Source organism: Lactuca sativa, chromosome 8, assembly GCF_002870075.4.
Source record: "Lactuca sativa cultivar Salinas chromosome 8, Lsat_Salinas_v11, whole genome shotgun sequence".
NCBI lineage: Eukaryota > Viridiplantae > Streptophyta > Magnoliopsida > Asterales > Asteraceae > Lactuca > Lactuca sativa.
In genome coordinates this window covers 95389994-95409681 of record NC_056630.2, presented here as the reverse complement: position 1 = coordinate 95409681, position 19688 = coordinate 95389994, and the positions used below count along the sequence as shown (strand labels likewise).

The 19688-nt window shown below is 36.0% G+C and overlaps 2 protein-coding genes across 2 annotated transcripts; one reads left to right on the top strand and one right to left on the bottom strand.

The window, feature by feature from the left end:
- The first annotated feature begins 4897 nt into the window (after positions 1-4897).
- On the top strand, positions 4898-8822 carry LOC111902229 (importin subunit alpha-1a). Its single transcript, XM_023898084.3, has 11 exons — positions 4898-5333; positions 5707-5803; positions 5876-5967; positions 6052-6183; positions 6269-6454; positions 6554-6717; positions 6825-6903; positions 7003-7131; positions 7221-7348; positions 7488-7885; positions 8580-8822. The coding sequence occupies exons 1-10, from the start codon at positions 5121-5123 to the stop codon at positions 7882-7884; spliced, it is 1617 nt and encodes a 538-aa protein (XP_023753852.2). The 5' UTR covers positions 4898-5120; the 3' UTR covers position 7885; positions 8580-8822.
- Positions 8823-9498: 676 nt separating this feature from the next.
- On the bottom strand, positions 9499-9906 carry LOC111902258 (uncharacterized). The gene has a single exon (XM_023898111.1). The coding sequence runs from the start codon at positions 9904-9906 to the stop codon at positions 9499-9501; it is 408 nt and encodes a 135-aa protein (XP_023753879.1).
- Positions 9907-19688: the final 9782 nt, after the last annotated feature.

Here is a 19688-nt window from a genome sequence, read left to right as displayed (position 1 = left end):
CGAATTTGGACACTGAGATTCAGCGGGTACAGATACGTTTTCATGAACGAAGCTCATAAAACCAAATACTCCGTTCATCCCGGTTCAGACAATATGTATTTAGACCTCAAGAAACTTTATTGGTGGCCAAACATGAATGCATAAATTGCTACCTATGTGGGCAAGTGCCTGACCTGCGCCAAGGTCAAGGTAGAATACCAGAAGCCCTCGGGTTTACTATAAAAACCATATATACCCGGGTGGAAGTGGGAGCGGATAACCATGAATTTCATAACCAAGTTGCCCTAGACAACCGGGGGGGGGGGGGGGTCTTGACACCATTTGGGTGATCGTTGACAGGTTAACCAAATCTGCGCACTTTCTACCAATAAACGAGACTGACAAGATGGAGAATCTAATCAGGACGTACATTAAAGAGATCGTACGATTACATGGCGTTCCAGTATTCATTATCTCCAACAGAGATAGTAGATTTACCTCACGATTTTTGGCAATCACTACAAAAGTCCTTGGGAACCAAACGCGACATGAGTACAGCGTACCACCCTCAAAGTGACGAACAAAGCGAGAGAACCATTCAGACGCTGGAAGACATGTTGAGAGCTTGTGTCATAGACTTTGACAAAGCTCGGAATACCTATTTACCACTCATCAAATTTTCATACAATAAAAATTATCACACTAGCATCAAGGTTGCTCCATTCGAAGCCCTCTACGGACGGAAGTACATATCACCTCTATGATGAGCTGAAGTGGGTGACACACAACTAGCAAGGAGGAAGGTTCTTGACAGCACTCTCACCGGCCCTGATATCATAAGGGAGACTACAGAACAAATCGTCCAAATTCAGGAACGACTGAAATCATCTAGGGACTGATAAAAGAGTTATGCGGATAAACGACAAAAGCCCTTGGAATTCCAGGTTGGTGATCGCGTGCTTTTAAAGGTCTCACCCTGGAAGGGAATGATATGTTTTGGAAAACGTAGAAACTTTAATCCAAGATACATCGGGCCATTCGATATCCTTGCTAGAATCAACCTGGTAGCTTACAAACTTCGACTACCCCAAGAACTTAGTAACATACACCCCACTTTCCACGTGTCTAATCAGAAGAAGTGTATGTCCGACGAGACTCTTGTAATTCCACTCGATTAAATCGAGGTAAACAAGAATCTACAGTTCGTAGACGCACCGGTGGAAATCATGTACAGAGAGATCAAGAGAACAAAACAAAGTCGCATAACAATAGCGAAGGTCCGCTGGAACGCCAAGCGAGGGCCTGAATTCACATGAGAACGAGAAGACCAAATGAAACAAAAGTACCCACACCTTTTCCCTAGTTCATGAGTACCCACTCTATAACTAATTTCAGGACGAAATTCCCTCTAACGGGGGGGATAATGTGACAACCAGCTATTTCGGGTCAACAAAAGTCAATTAAGTCGATAAAAGTCGAATAGTTAAGACAAAACATTTTTACGCCTTTCATTTGGGATTTTCGGTTTTGGGACCCAAAAACCTTGAGATTTCGGTTGAGATGGACCGAAATCTCTTAGGCCAAAATCTCAACTAGGCCGAAGTCACATACTTGGACCGAGCACATGCGAGACCGAGATCACACTTGGACCGAAATCACCCTTGATTTCGGTGGTTTAAAGGAGGTTCTCGGTTGGGAGTCTTGATCGAAATCATTAGTTTAAAGTGGTGGTGCTTTTCCCATTGTAATATAATCGACAAACCAATGCAAACTTCATATCACTATCATACCATTTCTATATATTAGGCCGAAATCACCATCACATTTCCTCATTTACACTTCAAAACTCTCCTAATTTGCTCCCAATAATGAGTTTAACATCTTCAAATCTTCAAACAGTTTCCCATAAACACCTTCAAACTTTCCCAAGAGACTAGTCCTTCAATTGATTATTAGGAATCTTTGTAAGTATTCCTTATATATAATTTAGTGTTTTTACAACACTTTCATATTAGTTCATCTAATTTACACACACTATTATGTGTTAAAAACTATTAGGATACAACCATCTTCACCTATTCTAACTTGAAGATCATCCCATCACCTCGTTATCCAGCTAAGAACACACTTGAGGTGAGTTCATACCCCCATATTTTTTGAGATTTTATTGGGGAATTTCGAAATTGGGTTAAAGGAAATCTGGATCACAAACAGGAATCGTGTAAACACTTTCCTTATTTGATATTTCGACCCTATATGCCTTGGGTATCACGAAATCCAAACTAGGATAATTCCTGAAGTAACAATTCTGATTTTAGGCACAAAATCAGAATCAATTTTGAGAAGAGGATGAAGAAGGAAACGTTTCTGTGTTTCAACGAAGCCGTTCTTTCCCGGACTTATCCACTTAACGAATAAATGAGAACAATTTACACCTTTCAGAAAGGACCCTCGACTTGACACAGTCGATCAGGGTTTGGTACTAACAATGTTTAGTAAATACTAGTGTGCACTTCCACACCTCCTAACTTGTATTATAACTAAAACACTTGTTAAATCCATTACACTAAAATATATTTGGTGATTAAATCACCAACAATTTTTCAATGTTTTAGGGGGGGGGGGAGGGGATACAACTTAAAACACAAGAGAACTTGTGTTAAAATACAAAATGGTTAAATATGTTTTGGTACTTGTTATACAAAATGTTAGATTTATGAAATAGCTTTATTTCTTAATCTGTGAAACATATACATACGAGGTTTTGACTAAAAACGCAACGCTACGAAAAACAAAATACAAATATAGTATGCTATTCTACATATAAATATATATATATATATATATATATATACACACACACACACACATATATATATATATATATATATATATTGTAGGGAGAGCGTGACACTTGTGTATAGATCTATACGGGACTGACAATCCAACACCTAAACTGTTAGCTACAGTTAGACCGACATGTCTGGGGTGACAAATGTCGTACCATTCCGACGTCTAAAGAACGTCGTAGCAGGCCAACCAATCTTTAGCATGGTTATAATAACTCACATGGGGTATTAACTAATACATTTGGTTTACGGGGCTAACTGACATTCAACCAGTTTTAAATAATAATAAAACTACATTACACTATTTTACACTACAACTGGTAGTTCCAAAAACATACATTCAAAGGGTTTTATACAGATACAACTACAATACATTATTTACCAGTAGAATACAACTTACACTTCTCGAAACATACATTCAAATGGTTTTATAAATATTAAAACTACATTATACTAATTTCAAGTACAACAATATTCATACATTTTCAGTCTTAGGGTATCTAAGACTACAATTCAGTTTACAAGAAAATATTGGATTTTCTGGAATCACATTCTTTCATCTTACAAGGAAAAATGGCAGATTTTTCTTATACAAATGCTTATGAACTCACTAACTTAACTGTTGACATTTTTTCAAAACTACTTGTATTCTCAGGAAATCAATAAATAGGTACCCATAAGGATTACATTTTGAAGATGGGACGTAGCAACGTCACGTCGCATATTTTTGGTCATATGTATTTGGAAATCAAACAAATATTCAAGTACAGTGTAAAAACTTATAAATTATCAATATAATGTTTGTAATGCTTTGATCTCTATTATTCAATTGTTATGATACTGTACATGAAGTCATCCACCCAGACAATTCTGCTGTTTCTCGGTTTGGGGGTGTGACATTTTTTTATTGTTTATTAAAGGTTGTTTAAAACCGCTCATAAGAAGGGTGTCCATTGGTTGGGCCCAAAGTTGTTGTTTAAGACTTCCTTATCACAAAGTTTATATGGACAATGCATTTAGGAACATAAGACCCCCCCTCGACATTTTTCTCCCCCTCAGTTGGATACATGGTTGCAAAAATAACAACATTGATTGAGTGATCTTTGAAGAAGGACAAATCCATTTCAACGAATCCTCTCTCGTTCCTCTTACCACTAATCATAAAATGGACCCCTTTAAGAACTCTCCCTCTTTTGACATCATACAAATGACAATATATAAGGGCACACAAGAAGGTTGGGAAGACGATGAAGTTGTTTGAAAAGCTCATATCATAGGTGGCATAATGCATGCAATAAATGCTTGAAAAAAGAGGCATAAAAGGTATGACTGCATTGATTGGAGTTAGTGGGTAAAGAGTCATAAGATGGCTTTGGATGGGTCGGGGAACTTGGGTTGGGGGTGGTGACAAATCCTTGAAATTGCATAGTTAAAATTTGAAATTGTACAACGAATAAGTTAAAACATGGGAACTAATATGAGAATTACAATACCCGTTTGTGTTTTTTTCAAAGGTCTACAACTTTAAAGCAACCACTCTAGCTTCGGTGGAGGCATGGCAACCTATGTCTATTTCCTTATCACCCATTGTGATGAGGTTTCAGGAGATGTTGTATAATAACCAAGTTTTATATCATATATACTCTCTCTCTCTCTCTCTCATGTACAACACATACTTCCTTAAGTCGGAGGTCTTTTATGAAAACAATTTCTTTATCCTTAGATGTATAAGAGTGTCTACATCTAACCTCCTTTTATCCCAAGACCATATAAGATTTGAGTATAGTTGTTAAATAAGATACACCAATTCCATTACACAGCAACCCAAAGTTTAGAAGCACAAATATTGTGATCGGGTACTTGGTAGTTAACGGTTCTTAAAAATCAAGAATAATAAACATATTGATTTCATTGGATCCAAAAGTTTGGACCAATGCTCAATCCTAGTACACAACCCTAGGAATGTGTATAACAAGCAAACAAACCCTACGAGAGATGGAGATTGGAGACACAAACTCTACCAAATGTTCTTCTATTAGCCGATTGTCTTTAAAGCAAGCCTTAGGTCATGTCCAAACAATGTGGTGATTCAAATTTTGAAAAAGCACCACTTCATAAAAGTTTTCTTTTCGGCCCGCCGTTCTCTCTCCTTCTCTCTCTCTCCGGACGGAAAAGACCAAACCCTCACTCGCTCTTTATATACCAGTGTCCGCGCTACAGTTCATACGAAGGATCTAAATCGTTTCTGAAACTCAGGTCTAGGGTTTTCTCTTTTTGCTACTAGTTGTAACCATGTCGCTGAGACCTAGCGCCAGAACGGAAGTTCGCCGGAACCGATACAAGGTTGCGGTCGATGCCGAGGAAGGCCGCCGGAGGAGAGAAGACAATATGGTCGAGATCCGTAAGAATCGGAGAGAAGAAAGCTTGCAGAAGAAGAGACGCGAAGCACTCACTGGTAGCCAGTTCGCCGTGCCCGTTCAGTCCGCTTCCGCCGCCGAAAAGAAGGTAGATAAAACTTCTAATATCGTTAATTTTGCCGGCTTTATGTAGTAAAATTTCGTTACTATATTATTGTGTTGTGTCTGGAATTTTAGGGTTTTCAGTTCGTTTCGTTTTTAGAAATTGTAACTCGATCATCGTTGTTTTGTATGAAGTTCAGATTATGTAATCTGGATATAGTCCACGTCAATTTAACATGGCCGTGTCGCCTGGTTTCAGTTGTATTCATATAGGGTGTTTAGTAGCATCATTACTTCCTCGGTGTTCCCTACTTCTAGCTCCAGATAGTTTGTGGTCCAAACCGCAATTCTTTTCTGTCGAATATCGACTAAACCGACTGTGATTGTGGTATCTTTAACTGTGATTGTGCTAACTGCAGTTGGAAAATCTTCCTGCCATGGTTGCCGGAGTTTTCTCTGATGATAACAATATGCAGCTTGAGGCCACTACTCAATTCCGTAAACTTTTATCAATAGGTAATACAATCGTTATTATTTTTATCTCAATCACTGTTCCTACATAGCTAAATCCATTACATTTTTAACCAGAACGCAGCCCTCCCATTGAAGAAGTTATTCAATCCGGTGTTGTTCCTCGCTTTGTTGAGTTTCTTGTAAGGGAGGATTTCCCACAACTTCAGGTGAAATTCAACATTCTGTAACATAATATAAAATACACACAATAGTTACATGTATTTTATATAAACAATATATATTCTCTGTAGTTTGAGGCTGCTTGGGCTTTGACTAATATTGCTTCGGGGACATCTGAACACACAAAAGTGGTGATTGATCATGGCGCTGTTCCAATATTTGTGAAGCTTCTTGCATCTCCAAGTGATGATGTTAGAGAACAGGTATCTTTTAGAGGTTTTTGTATTTCATAAACTCAATTCACAAATTCATTATCATGACTTCAATTTCACTTAATCTACATGTTAGGCTGTATGGGCTTTAGGAAATGTTGCTGGTGATTCCCCTAAATGTCGTGACCTTGTACTTGCACAAGGTGCTTTGATTCCTCTACTATCCCAATTAAACGAGCATGCTAAGTTATCCATGTTACGAAATGCCACATGGACACTTTCAAATTTTTGCAGAGGCAAACCACAGCCTTCTTTCAGTCAGGTTTGTTTCTGAAAGGACTAAACTACCCACATAGTTCTTTTGGCTCTATCTTTTCAACATTTGTAATGATGAATTCGGATTTGTCTTGACTTTTCACAGACAAAACCTGCACTTCCAGCTTTACAGCAACTTATTCATTCAAACGATGAAGAAGTTTTGACAGATGCTTGTTGGGCTCTTTCATATCTTTCAGATGGCACAAATGATAAAATCCAAGCTGTTATTGAAGCAAATGTATGTCCAAGATTGGTTGAGCTATTGAAGTGAGTCTTTTCGTGTTGTTGTTGTTCTTCTTCTTCTTCTTTTTTTGAATAAAGTTAGGATCTTTAAAACTTTTTTTTTAATTTCTAACCTTTTTCTATATTTTTAGTCACCCTTCTCCATCTGTCCTTATCCCTGCTCTTCGTACTGTTGGTAACATTGTTACAGGAGATGATATGCAAACTCAGGTAGCATTTCTTTTCAAATATTTCTTAAAGAAAATTGTTGCATTTGTTTTTAGAAAATAGACATAATATTCGTTTCTCACTTTCATTCGTTTGTTATAGTATATAATCAATCATCAAGCTTTGCCTTGTCTTCTCAACTTGTTGACCAACAACCACAAAAAAAGTATCAAGAAAGAAGCTTGTTGGACTATATCAAACATAACTGCTGGCAACAAGGAGCAGATTCAGGTCATAATTTGAATTTTTTTTTAATCAAGATTTAAACATCAAACATTCTTTTCTTGACTGATATATCATCTACTTTGTGATTTTTACAGACAGTGATTGAAGCAAATATCATTGGCCCTCTTATTCATCTGCTTCAAAATGCAGAATTTGACATCAAGAAGGAGGCTGCATGGGCTATTTCTAATGCTACTTCAGGTGGAAGCCATGACCAAATCAAGTGAGATTCATAAACCTAAAATATTCTCTTCAATTTCCCAATATTTGTGAGCAAATTTCAGGAAATTGCAACACATTTTTACCCATAATAACTATAAGTTTTGTGGTTACATTGTTTTTTTACTGATAATAAAATGCAGGTATTTGGTAAGTGAGGGATGTATTAAACCTTTGTGTGATTTACTGATATGCCCTGATCCAAGAATAGTGACAGTTTGTTTAGAGGGGCTTGAGAATATATTAAAAGTTGGTGAAGCAGAAAAGAATTTGGGAAGATCAGGAGATGTGAATCTTTATGCACAGATGATTGATGATGCAGAAGGGTTGGAGAAGATTGAGAATTTACAGAGTCATGATAACAATGAGATTTATGAGAAAGCAGTGAAGCTTCTTGAGACTTATTGGTTGGAGGAAGAGGATGATGCTATGCCACCTGGCGATGCAGCTGCAGCTCAGCCTCCTTCCGCTGCTGGTGGTGGTTTCCATTTTGGAGGTGGCGATGTTTCCGTTCCTTCTGGTGGATTCAACTTTAATTGAGGTAGGTAATGTTTTTGAATACCCTTGGAATGGAATGGAATGGCTTATTCCTTTGGAATTGAAAAAAAAAAAAGAAATCATGTTTGGTTTGAAACTTTGAATTTCATTCCATGAGGGAGGAAAGGAATGATTATAGCTATAGATTAGTTTTTTTTTATTATTATTATATTATGATATTATCTATATTTATCTTCTATAAAAATGTTTTTTTTTCAAAGTTTTCATAAGTTTCTATCAAATTAATCTTTTTTTGTTTTGAAATCACGAAAACCATTGTTTGATTATAATAATACCATGTTAAGATTTTATGGGATAATATTTTTTCATAAACATTTTAGAAGTTTATTTTGGGTTGTAATGAGCTTTTGTTATGTTCGATAGAAAAAATGCATACAATGTATAAAAACTAATATGAAAATATATTTTGTTTCTACAGGCAGCATGATTATGGAATATATTAACTTATTAATTACAGGGTTATTAAATAAAACTAAAAAATAAAACATAATAAAAGCTCAAAATAAAACATAATAAGTTGTTTAAAAAAGACTTGTCATCAATTTATAAATAAATATGGGTTACACTACAAATTTTCATTCCATTCCACAACTAAATCTAAGCAATCAAATTCTTTTGGGGAGTGATAATCAATGGAATTCACCATTCCATTCCTTGTTTGAATTCCTTCTTTTCAGGTCTGTTTTGAAGTTGGCGGTGATTTATGGTGATGGCTACAAGTCTGTTTTGGTTAATTAAAATCGGGATTTATAGATTTATTATTCCTTCTTTGTATTTCTTGTTGGGAATTTCCAATTCCTTATAATATGATTTTGTTTGCTTGTTGATGTATGATGTTCATGTTCTACAAAAAACTGGTTACTATTACATTTACTAGTCGAGATTCTGATTCTTGTTATCGAGAGACAAACTTTCAAGCATTTTCCTATTTATCTCTTTTTATTCACTATTTTGTTATAAAATATGATGAAGCGTTTAAACACAGTCAGCATATTGTTTTAACTGATGATGGAGATTAAAAATCTGAAAAAATTAGTCATTTTGTTATTATAAGTTACAACGATCCAAAACAAGTTTTCATTTATATCATTTGTTAACCAAAAACACTATAAATGTTTTTTTCCTTTACAAGTGATTTAGAAGTTCATAACAGAAAATATCGATTATTTCATCCAAGGTGATGGATGCTATTAGGGGCGAGAACCGGTGTGTATACGGCCAAAAACATTATAAATGCTATTTTTATCCTTACAAGTAATAACTTTTACCGAGTAATAGGTATACTTTTTGGCACAATGGCACAATAATATTATGTAAATCTTTTTGTTAAGTATAAAGGAGGGGTCTTCCTATTCAACCAATTGTCATATTAACTTCATATCAAATTTTCTCTCTCCTCTCTTTTTCATTTTTTCCAACCAATAACATATAAAAACTCTATCATTTTCAATCCACTAAATAAAAAACAACTAAAATACAACTCTTAACACATAATGTATGAGAGAGAGAGAAAGAGAGGAAACAAGTTAGTGAAAATAAAAACGTACATTATATTTTTTAATATGTCTCAACCTTTAAGAACCCCAAAAGCATGTTTTATGTATATTTTATTGTTGATTCTTGTGCCGCTTTGAACCGTTTCTTTTTGCTGGTTATTGGATATGTATATGCCTTCACAAATACAATCCATGATGAATATATTCCACCTGCAAGACAGTAACTATGTTTGTAGTGTTCGTCATTTAGATAAAATAAACAATCGGGTCCTGTTCCATGATATTTCTCATCAGAAAGTGGTGATTGGTAGATGACGTTTAAATCATTGTTCGAACCAACTACACCATAAAATGCATGCCAAAACCATAAATCTTGTGACATCACCGCTTCTAATACCATTGTTGGATACTGATGGTCACCCCTCATGTATTGGCCTCTTAATTCCGTTGGACAATTCCTCAAATTCCAATGTGTAGTCAATGCTACCAAGCATTCCATGGAATCCATGACTAGCTTCATGTGCTTCATACAAAAGTTGAATGTCAGTGGATGATAACAGACGTAAATATTCAACCTTATTCATTTGGACAACACCGTAGCAAAAGTTTTCAAGAGATCCACGAGAAGTTTTTTCTGACATATTTAGATACTCATCTAACGAGTCTGGGTTATAACCCTTCACTAATTGATGTATTGCTGATGTGCATTTTTAGCGCACTAAAACTCCTCTGATTTGTTGCATCCGATGTTGTTTGAAAATAAGGATAATTCATCTGTAGGTCACCAACAAGTCGCATAAACAAATCTTTGCTCATACGGTGCGCATGATTGTAGGTTGAATCATCCGAAAAATAATATCGGATCAACAGTCGTTCACCCTTTAAACGATCTCTTTGGACTGTGTTTCTCCTTTGAATGTTGTTTGAAGTAGCATTATTAAGAAGAAAAAGTTGTTTAGTACCAGACAATGCAGGTAACAAATTAGTGTTTATAAGTTCATCCTCAAATAATAAACTATCATCGTTACCTTCCATTACTATTTTCCGAACGTTTGAATTCATTTCAAAAAGAGAGAAAAGATAGATAGAAAATGAAACAAACAAATATATGTATATAATGAAACAAGGGTACATATATATATATATATATATATATATATGTGTGTGTGTGTGTGTGTGTGTGTGTATATATATATATATATATATATATATATATATATATATATATATATTGAAACAAGGGTACATATAGAGAATTGTAACACTATAAATTTTCAACCAAAATTTTCATTTTTGAAACACATAAAAACTCAATGTCACATATCTCAAAAACCACAACTGTTTCAAATGTCAAACACAAATTCACAAAATAACTGATAGTATCCAAGAATCCCCAAACATAGCCTCAAACAGGTGTGTACAATCAAGTCAGGACCTTCCCACGATCTTGAGAAGTACCTGAAACACATAACACACAACACGGTAAGCACAAAACTTAGTGAGTTCCCCAAAATACCACATACACAAATAATAAGCCTCTCATGTGTAACATCCCAAAAATAATGACCAAAAATTTCGTTTTAATTTAATAATAAACCCATAAGTGTCAACCATTCATTCAAAACATAGCATATCAGAGCATCATGTCTAAAACATTATTTTCTTTATCAGAGTAAAACATCCCAGGCTAAACAAACAATGGTGTGTGCCATGCGATCACCCCGAGCTCCTCCCTCCGCTACCGGAAGTACCTGAAACCAAAACTGAAAACCGTAAGCACGAAGCTTAGTGAGTTCCTCAACCTACCACATACCACATACATAACACATACTGGGCCCCCGCCCGCTGCATCGGGACTTGCCCTACATCAGACTAGCTTCGGCATCGGGCCCCGCCCGACATCAGGCCCCGCCTGGCATCGAGCCCCGCTCAGTATACATATCAGTTTCTCTTAGGCCCTGCGTGTCTCTGGGCCTCGTCCGCTAAACACATACAAACATATAACATAACACATAACACATAAACTAAACACTCTACTATATTCCTGTACTAAGGCCTCGCCTATCTTGGGCCCCACCCATATCCTGCTACTAATGAGTCATGGAACCCCGTCCATGCTCCTGCTAATAGTGAGCTACGGGACCCCACCCACACTCACCTCTTTCCTATCTCTGGCCTCGCCCCTGCTCTACTACTAATGAGATACGGAACCCCGTCCATACTCTACTATTGGTGAGATACGGGACCTCGCCCACACTCACCTCCCTACCAGGCACATACGAGTATCACACAGACAACAAGTATAAACTATCATGCAAGGATTCCTCGGGCACCCGCCCGGCATTGGACCTTGATCCGAAATCACATACTAGCATACAGTGCCTGGGGCTAACCCTCGGGTCTTCCTACTCATAAACTACATGGGTCGGCATTGTGGCCGTAGACCTATTCACACAACGAGGAGACTCACATCGCACTGCTGAACCCTGCTGATACTCCTCTAGCTGCTAGCTGGCAGATTCCCGAACTGCTGACCCTTTGACTTCCCGAACTACCAATGCCAAACATCACCTAGTCCAACTTGTTCCATATCTAAAGCCCAAAACTAAGGCCCAATACTAAGTAAGCTTCCCAAGCCCACTAGTGGCCCAATTTGCTAAATCAGGCCCAATTCCTCTAATGGGCCTTACCCTAAGCCCAAACATTTCCTTGGCCTATATTATCTGACTTCAGCTGGCCCACTAAGGCCCAAAGTCCAAAGCATGGCCCAATCCGAGGCCCAATAACTCAAAGCCCAAACTGCTAGAGTACACGAGGCGTACACTAATGTACGCTAAGCGTACTGAGTAAATGGTGAGTATGTTGGGCGTACCTGTTGGATTAGTGTCTAAGTCCATAACTATTTTGGTATGTACTTGACCCGATGGTGCATGGTCCTTTTGGGTTGCCTTCACCAAAGCAACTTGATAGGATGAATTATGGAGAGAAAGGATTAAATATGATTTATTAATATATTATGAAAATAATATATTAAAGGAGAAATCATATTGTTTAATTAATATTAGTCAATAATTAATTGGTAATTAGTTTTGTGACTAAAAGAGATTAATTAAACTTAAGGGACTGGAATTGTAATTATAAGATAATTGCAATTTGGGCCATGGATTGCCTTGTATCAAGGGGTGGACGAATTCTATGGGGAAACCCATAAGGAAGTCGTCCAAGGCCCTAATTAAAAGAGTCCATGGGTTGCTTAGGGCTTAAGCATCCAAATTAGGGTTTCCTTGTTAGATAACCCTAATAGCCTCACTATATATAGATCCCTAAAGGACCAAAAACGTGTACAAGACTCCTCTAGGGTTAGAACACGTATTTGGGCGGCCTCCATCCTCTCTCCTCTTCATCCTCTTGCTTATGGTGTTTGTGAACCATTAGAGGAGTGACATTTGTGACTCTAAGCTTTCTAAAGTCAATACAAGGAGATTTGGGATTGTTCTTGCTACATAACAATCAAGGTAATATCTTAAACCCATTCTTATGTTAATATGATTACTTGTATGCTAGAAATAGGGTTTATAGTCTTGGATAACTTGCATGTACAATAGAGAAACCTAGATCCAAGCATTAGGGTTTGTATGAGCACATAGGATGTTCTTATGACCCAAACCCATCAGTGGTATCAGAGCCTTGATTGGTTTCTATTGTATTGATGCCTTGTGTGTTTATTCAAGTTGCAAAATTGATTTTTGGGCTCCCTGGCTGATGAACTCGGTGAGTACCACAGTGTACTCGGCGAGTAGGCCTCAACTCGGCGAGTACAGTGTGGTACTCGGCGAGTTCGAGCGTCAGATGGAGCTATTTTCGGGATTTCTTGCTGTTTATCTTTGAAATACTTGCCTTTATCATATTAGATCAATATAAATCCGATTTTATGATATATATGACTATATTCTTGATCTAATTGAAGATATTTATCAATCAATAAGATAATTGTTTCCTTATGTGATAATTGATTAATTATTTTGATTAAATTGGTAAATTGTTTTGCAAGAAATCATTAAATAAATCAAATATGGATAATTATGTGATTAAATGTTAATTTAGATTATTTGTTATTTGATCCTTGTGCTTTGAAAAGTTTCATATTTTCCCCTTTAGATTTTATAGTTTAAATTTGAACCCAAAAAGTTTAGTTGTTTTGAAATTTAAATAGTTGAAACCCTAATGTTTTGAAAAATGTTTCAAAACTTGCCCTCAAGTTTTGGAATTTAAATTTTGATTAATTGTTTAATTTTGATGTATATTTAAATTCTAAACCCTAATGTTTTGAAATGTTTCAAAACTTGCCCTCAAGTTTTGGAATTTAAAAGTTGATTAAAAGTTTAATTAGGAATGTTAAATTCTAAAACCCTAGTATTGTTTTGAAAAAGTTCAAATCACACCCTTATGGTTTTATTAATTAATTAAGGTGTATAATAAAAAGAGGTTTAATAAATCCATAAAAGTTTTTGGTTTAAAATTTAATTGAATTAAAAGTATAATTGTTAAATTTGACCACCTAATATTTTAAAAGTGTAAAATACACCCTATACTATATATATAACATTAAAAGTCTAACATTATATATATGTATGAGTAAAAGTCAGTCTTACCGTTAGTAGGCCTCATTCACGAAGCTGGTCTATAAGGGGTGTTTAAGGAAATTGCCTATAAAATGGCGATTGAATGGGTATCCACTCTTACCCACCGCACTCTTGACTAGTGGAGGGTCGTTAGCCGAACGGGTAGGATAGGGCGAAACCTTCCATTATAAGTATAATGAATTACTAAATTAACTAAATGTTTTTCAAATTCCCAATCTTAGTTACTTAGGCAAAGTGAATTGATGCAATTCCATGAAATTACACTTTGTATCCTTGCGAAGACGTTAGTGGAGCGTGTGTGGTTTACCGACACACTAAATGGTTCTAAGCAAAGGTAGCAAAGGGTGACTCAATGGTTGTCATAGTTCGGTGGAGCGTGTGTGGTTTACCGGCACATCGAATAGGTGACTGTAACATGTGAGGGCACCATGTAAGTTTGCATGGTTATTCACACCCGCTTTGTGATCCTCGACATCCCAGTCACAAATAAGAGGGGCATATCGAGATTTAAACATGCCATTGAAATGTTCAATGAATCTCATAGGATCTAGGAGTTTTCATAGATTTAAAACTTAAATTTCTTTTTCGTTTTTCATGGTGGAAATTAGTGAATTGTCATTCACTTACCTTCAAATGTCCTGCAATTTGGGTTACGGCATCCCTCTCCCGAGTTGTAGAATATTGTGTTGGGTCCTAGCCTTAGTATTTCATTTGGGTGATTTACTAAGGACTCAATCAATCAACTAACTGGACTTCGTTTTCTTCCATTTTGTAGATGTCAAAGTTTGACAACTATGGTCTTCTCAAATCCCGTGGAACAAGCATTCCACATGAAGATGATATTCCACGATTTGATCTAGGAACAAGAGATCATACTTCAGTTCCTCCACCTCCTCCAATTATTCTCCCTAACCCACAAGTTCAAAGGCTTGAAAAGTTCAAGATCACTCAAGCCCTTTTGGCAAGTAAACATAAAGAAGGAAAGCCGGTATGTGCACACGTCCCAGGGATGAAGTCACACATTGATAGGTTAAGAATGTTGGGATCCGTTGTCTATGAGGAAATGGCTGTTGATTGGGTTCTTCAGTCACTTCCTAACTCATATAGTGAGTTCGTAAGAGAGTACTATATGATAAACCGCGACGTGACCGTTATAGATCTCACCTATATGCTTATTGTTGCTGAATCAACAATGGTTTGGCGCAATAGAAAAGCAAAGTTGATTGGTGAATCTGCCTTCAAGACCTTAATGGATATAGACGATGGCAACAAAAGACATGCTATGACCGAAAGGTTTGATCATAAGAGAAAGGCAATGTCTGAAGTAGTTCCATGTCATGTTCCAAAAGAGTCAATTTGCTTTTATTGCCAAGAGAAAGGGCATTGGAGACGAAGCTGCCCCATTTACCTAAGAGATCTAAGAGATGGGAGAGTCGAAACGTATGGCTCCAATATAGGTAAAATCCATTAACTAACTCTTTTAAGTTTCTATTCTAGATTCTTAATACATAATGTGATAAGATTACATTGATGTTTTGTAGGATCGAAGAAAAGAAAGGAAGCTTAAGTAAACATAAAGAAGGAAAGTCGGTGTGTGCACACGTCCTAGGGATGAAGTCACACATTGATAGGTTAAGAATGTTGGGATCCGTTGTCTGTAAGGAAATGGCTGTTGATTGGGTTCTTCAGTCACTTCCTAACTCATATAGTGAGTTCGTAAGAGAGTACTATATGATAAACCGCGACGTGACCATTATAGATATCACCTATATGCTTATTGTTGCTGAATCAACAATGGTTTGGCGCAATAGAAAAGCAAAGTTGATTGGTGAATCTGCCTTCAAGACCTTAATGGATATAGACGATGGCAAAAAAAGACATGCTATGACCGAAAGGTTTGATCATAAGAGAAAGGCAATGTATGAAGTAGTTCCATGTCATGTTCCAAAAGAGTCAATTTGCTTTTTGCCAAGAGAAAGGGCATTGGAGACGAAGCTGCCCCATTTACCTAAGAGATCTAAGAGATGGGAGAGTCGAAACGTATGGCTCCAATATAGGTAAAATCCATTAACTAACTCTTTTAAGTTTCTATTCTAGATTCTTAATACATAATGTGATAAGATTACATTGATGTTTTGTAGGATCGAAGAAAAGAAAGGAAGCTTAAGGGAAGAAGTGAGCAGAATCTAACCATGAAGGAATGGATTTCGATCGCATTTCTTGAAGATTAGATTCTTGAGCTACTACTTAGAGTTAGAATTAGATTGCTAAGAAAGATGTATTAGCATAGTTTTTCAATGAATTGCATTGTAAGGACAAATTTTTCCGCAATAAAATAAAATTTGATTTTATATTATTTATTTATCCTTGCAATGGCGTATATGAAAAATTGATGTTTGAATGTTTCTATTATTAGCAATAATGGATTTGGTTCTTATTATGTTATTTGTGGAAATGTCGAAGAATTTACCGAATAAGGAAAGTTTCTCATCACCCAAGTTTCAATTGGACAGAAACTTGGAATCATGCAACTTGGTTGCACGATGAATGAGAAATTTCATATTTGGAAATTAGACTAATTCATTGACAAACTGTCAAGTGAAGGACTAGGAGATTGAGCACACAAAGTTGCGTGTTGATCAAGTTCACCATAAGAGTAACAAAGATATTTGTCATGATTTACTAAAGGTTTAGTAAATATGATTATACTTACAAGATTAAGTGTAATTCTGAATTGATTGAAAAAGTTTAAATCAATAGCCAAACGAATAAGAAGAATCAAGTAGGCAGAAAGATAAAAGTCTCTCTATTCTAAGAAGAAGGTAGAGTATCTTTTATGCTTTATGATAGGTCTTAATGATTAAGAACCATATCTCAATTGATCCTCTAAGTGAGTCTTAGTACAATTGTATGTCTAAGAAGAGGAATCAAGAATTGAAGAAATGGTTAAATCAAGAAGTCAATCATACTTCATTCCAAAAAAAGTCTTAGAGTTAAGATTGTGACATTGAGTGATAAGTATTAAGAAGGTTTATAGGATTCATCAAATATGGAAAAGTTGTGATGTCTTGGATAAGACAAAGACCAACTAGGACCAATTTATGAAATGTTTTGATAAAAACTACGCTAACTCTTGAATATTTGTTTTTCAAGAAATGGTTATTGACAAGAGAATCTTATATGTCAAAGAGTAAGTAGGAGTCTTAATGGTCTTGAAAGGTTTCAAGAACAAATCAAATAAACCTTATCGATCATCACTAGCACACGAGTTGAGGTTTACAACCTATCGTGTTGACATAATTTTCTTTCTGTGCCAATCCAATCGAGTTAATTATGCATGTGAGTCCTATGAGTTCTCATTTGAATGCATAAAAGGCAAGGACCTTGATCAATGGAAAGTACATTGATAAGAAAAGGTGAGCTGCTTAACTACTTGGAAGACATGGTGGGCAGCTGTGCTACCATAAGGCAAGAAATCAAGATTAAGAAAGTTCGATCCATATGAGTTTGAATTTGTCGTAAACTTTGGTTTTAACAAATTCACATGGATAGGAACACATATACCGTTTAAATCTAAGTGTCATAAGATTTCCTCCTTCATGAAAATGATTGTGAGAAAATGCTTTCACTAAGAAAGATTTTAAGAAGATAGTGACTATAAAATTGCATTCTCGAATTCGATCATGGTTACGGTATCCCTTTCCATGATTTGAATTGTGAGGTTTTGCAATTAGTCTTAATTGTTTAGACACACATATGAACTATCTAAGGAAAAGGTGTATAAGTTCAAAAAGGCCTTGATAAAAGGTTATCAAAGCATTAAGTATTAGAAACATGGACTTATGAAATTCAATAGGTATTGTTTTTCTGAAAGTTAAGATGTTTATGAATACATGTCGAAGCTAGTGGGAGCATAAGTGTTATGTTTATAATAATCATCATGATAGTGGGAGCATAAAAGTTATGATTGTATGGTTATTAAGGCACGTATTGCAAGTTGGCAATATTAATTATAGAAAACAAGAGTTATACCTTGCAAAGTCGTAAGGGTTGTAAAGTTGTTTTGCTATAATTAAGGGAGAGAATATTATGCTTCATTTCAAATCTAAAGGATTAGGTTGAAAAATGTTAATAAATTTAGTCAAGGGTACATAGTGTGTTCTTAAAATTTCGATTATGATTACAGCATTCCTCTTCACAATTCGAATTTTGAGAACATAGCAAATAAAACATTATGCGTCGTGTCCCATACGCTTCGGGTATAGGATCGATTGCAAATGCTTTAATGTTTGACCATTCTAAAATTTTCCAAATGTCTAGCGTATTTAGAGGGAAAAGGGACTAGAATCGATTTTGACTAAAATAATTAAACAACTATCAAAGGACAATCCAAAGTTCGACGAGGATTGGTCGCTTGTGAGTAGTTGGAAGCATGGTATTGGATGGACCATATCGACATTATTATAAATAGAAAAGATTCTATTAAGAATGTGTTGTCATATGGAAATTATGGAAATGTTTCCATATTGGATGGACCATATCGACATCATTACGAATAGACAAGATTCTATTAAGAATGAGTTGTCATATGGAAAATATGGAAGCGTATCCATATTGGGAATTGAATATTGAAAATCTATGTCTAGATTAGAAACTTTTATGCAAAAGGATGTTCAAAGGAATGTACTTTGAATGAGAGACATCATATCTAAGGAATTGTCTTGTAACAATCTCCAATAGAAAACTTTGTAATATCATTGGCAATAGTCTTTGTGACTTTGGTGCAGTGACATTATGAAAGGATCGTTGCATAGAATGTTAGAATCTAGCATATTTTATAAGTAACAAGAATTTGATATTCTCACACTTATGGAAAAGGATTTGGAGTTGTGAAATGAGAATGATTGGAAATGTGTTCAATTTGATCTATTTCACAAAGTAAGAACCATAGATAAACATTGTGTGCATGCTAAGAGCATGGGACAAGTGTAATAGTTCAAGTAAGAAGTTGATTACCCGAAACGACAAATAATGAGTAATCGATATGGTGATAAATAAAAGGTGTTTTATTTATACTCAAAGGTTTGAGGCCATATGGGATTAGTATTATTCTTGTGTTTCACTTTGCATGTTTTAACTTCCAGAATAATTGAGTTTATTAAGAATAATCTAAGTCCTTTTCCATGTCTTAATCCATAAAGTCACTAACTTGGTGACTTTGCATGCCCCAAACTAGACCAAAATCAAAAATGACTTTCTACTTCCATGGAAATGGTCTTAACGCATGCATGAGCTCATTAAGACCTCAAAGATGGCAACTTTACTGCTTAAGGGACCCTTTTAGCTCTAAGGGTGGTAACCCTAAGCTCACAAACGGGATTTCCTCACAAAGATCCATCCTTTGGACTAAAAGAGTCCATAAACCCACCCTAAAGAGATCTAAAAGGTTAATCATCAAGCTCATGACTTTATACCTTAAAAAGGTCTGAAGTGAAGCAACAATCCCAGATCTGAACCTTCTCCCTTGCACCAACACCTTGCCTTGACCTTTGCTTCTTTGAAGAGTGGATCCAAAACACCAAAATGCTCTCACCAAGCCTTCCAAGCTCCAAGAACACTCAAAGAGGATTAGGGTTCCGTGGGGGCT

Excerpts from the sequence above, each read along its gene's own strand:
- LOC111902229 (XM_023898084.3), top strand. The coding sequence starts at position 5,121 with ATGTCGCTGAGACCTAGCGCCAGAACGGAAGTTCGCCGGAACCGATAC. Across the intron at positions 6,904-7,002 it reads GAGATGATATGCAAACTCAG|TATATAATCAATCATCAAGC; the intron begins GTAGCATTTCTT and ends CGTTTGTTATAG. Across the intron at positions 7,349-7,487 it reads GGAAGCCATGACCAAATCAA|GTATTTGGTAAGTGAGGGAT; the intron begins GTGAGATTCATA and ends AATAAAATGCAG.
- LOC111902258 (XM_023898111.1), bottom strand. The coding sequence starts at position 9,906 with ATGGATTCCATGGAATGCTTGGTAGCATTGACTACACATTGGAATTTG.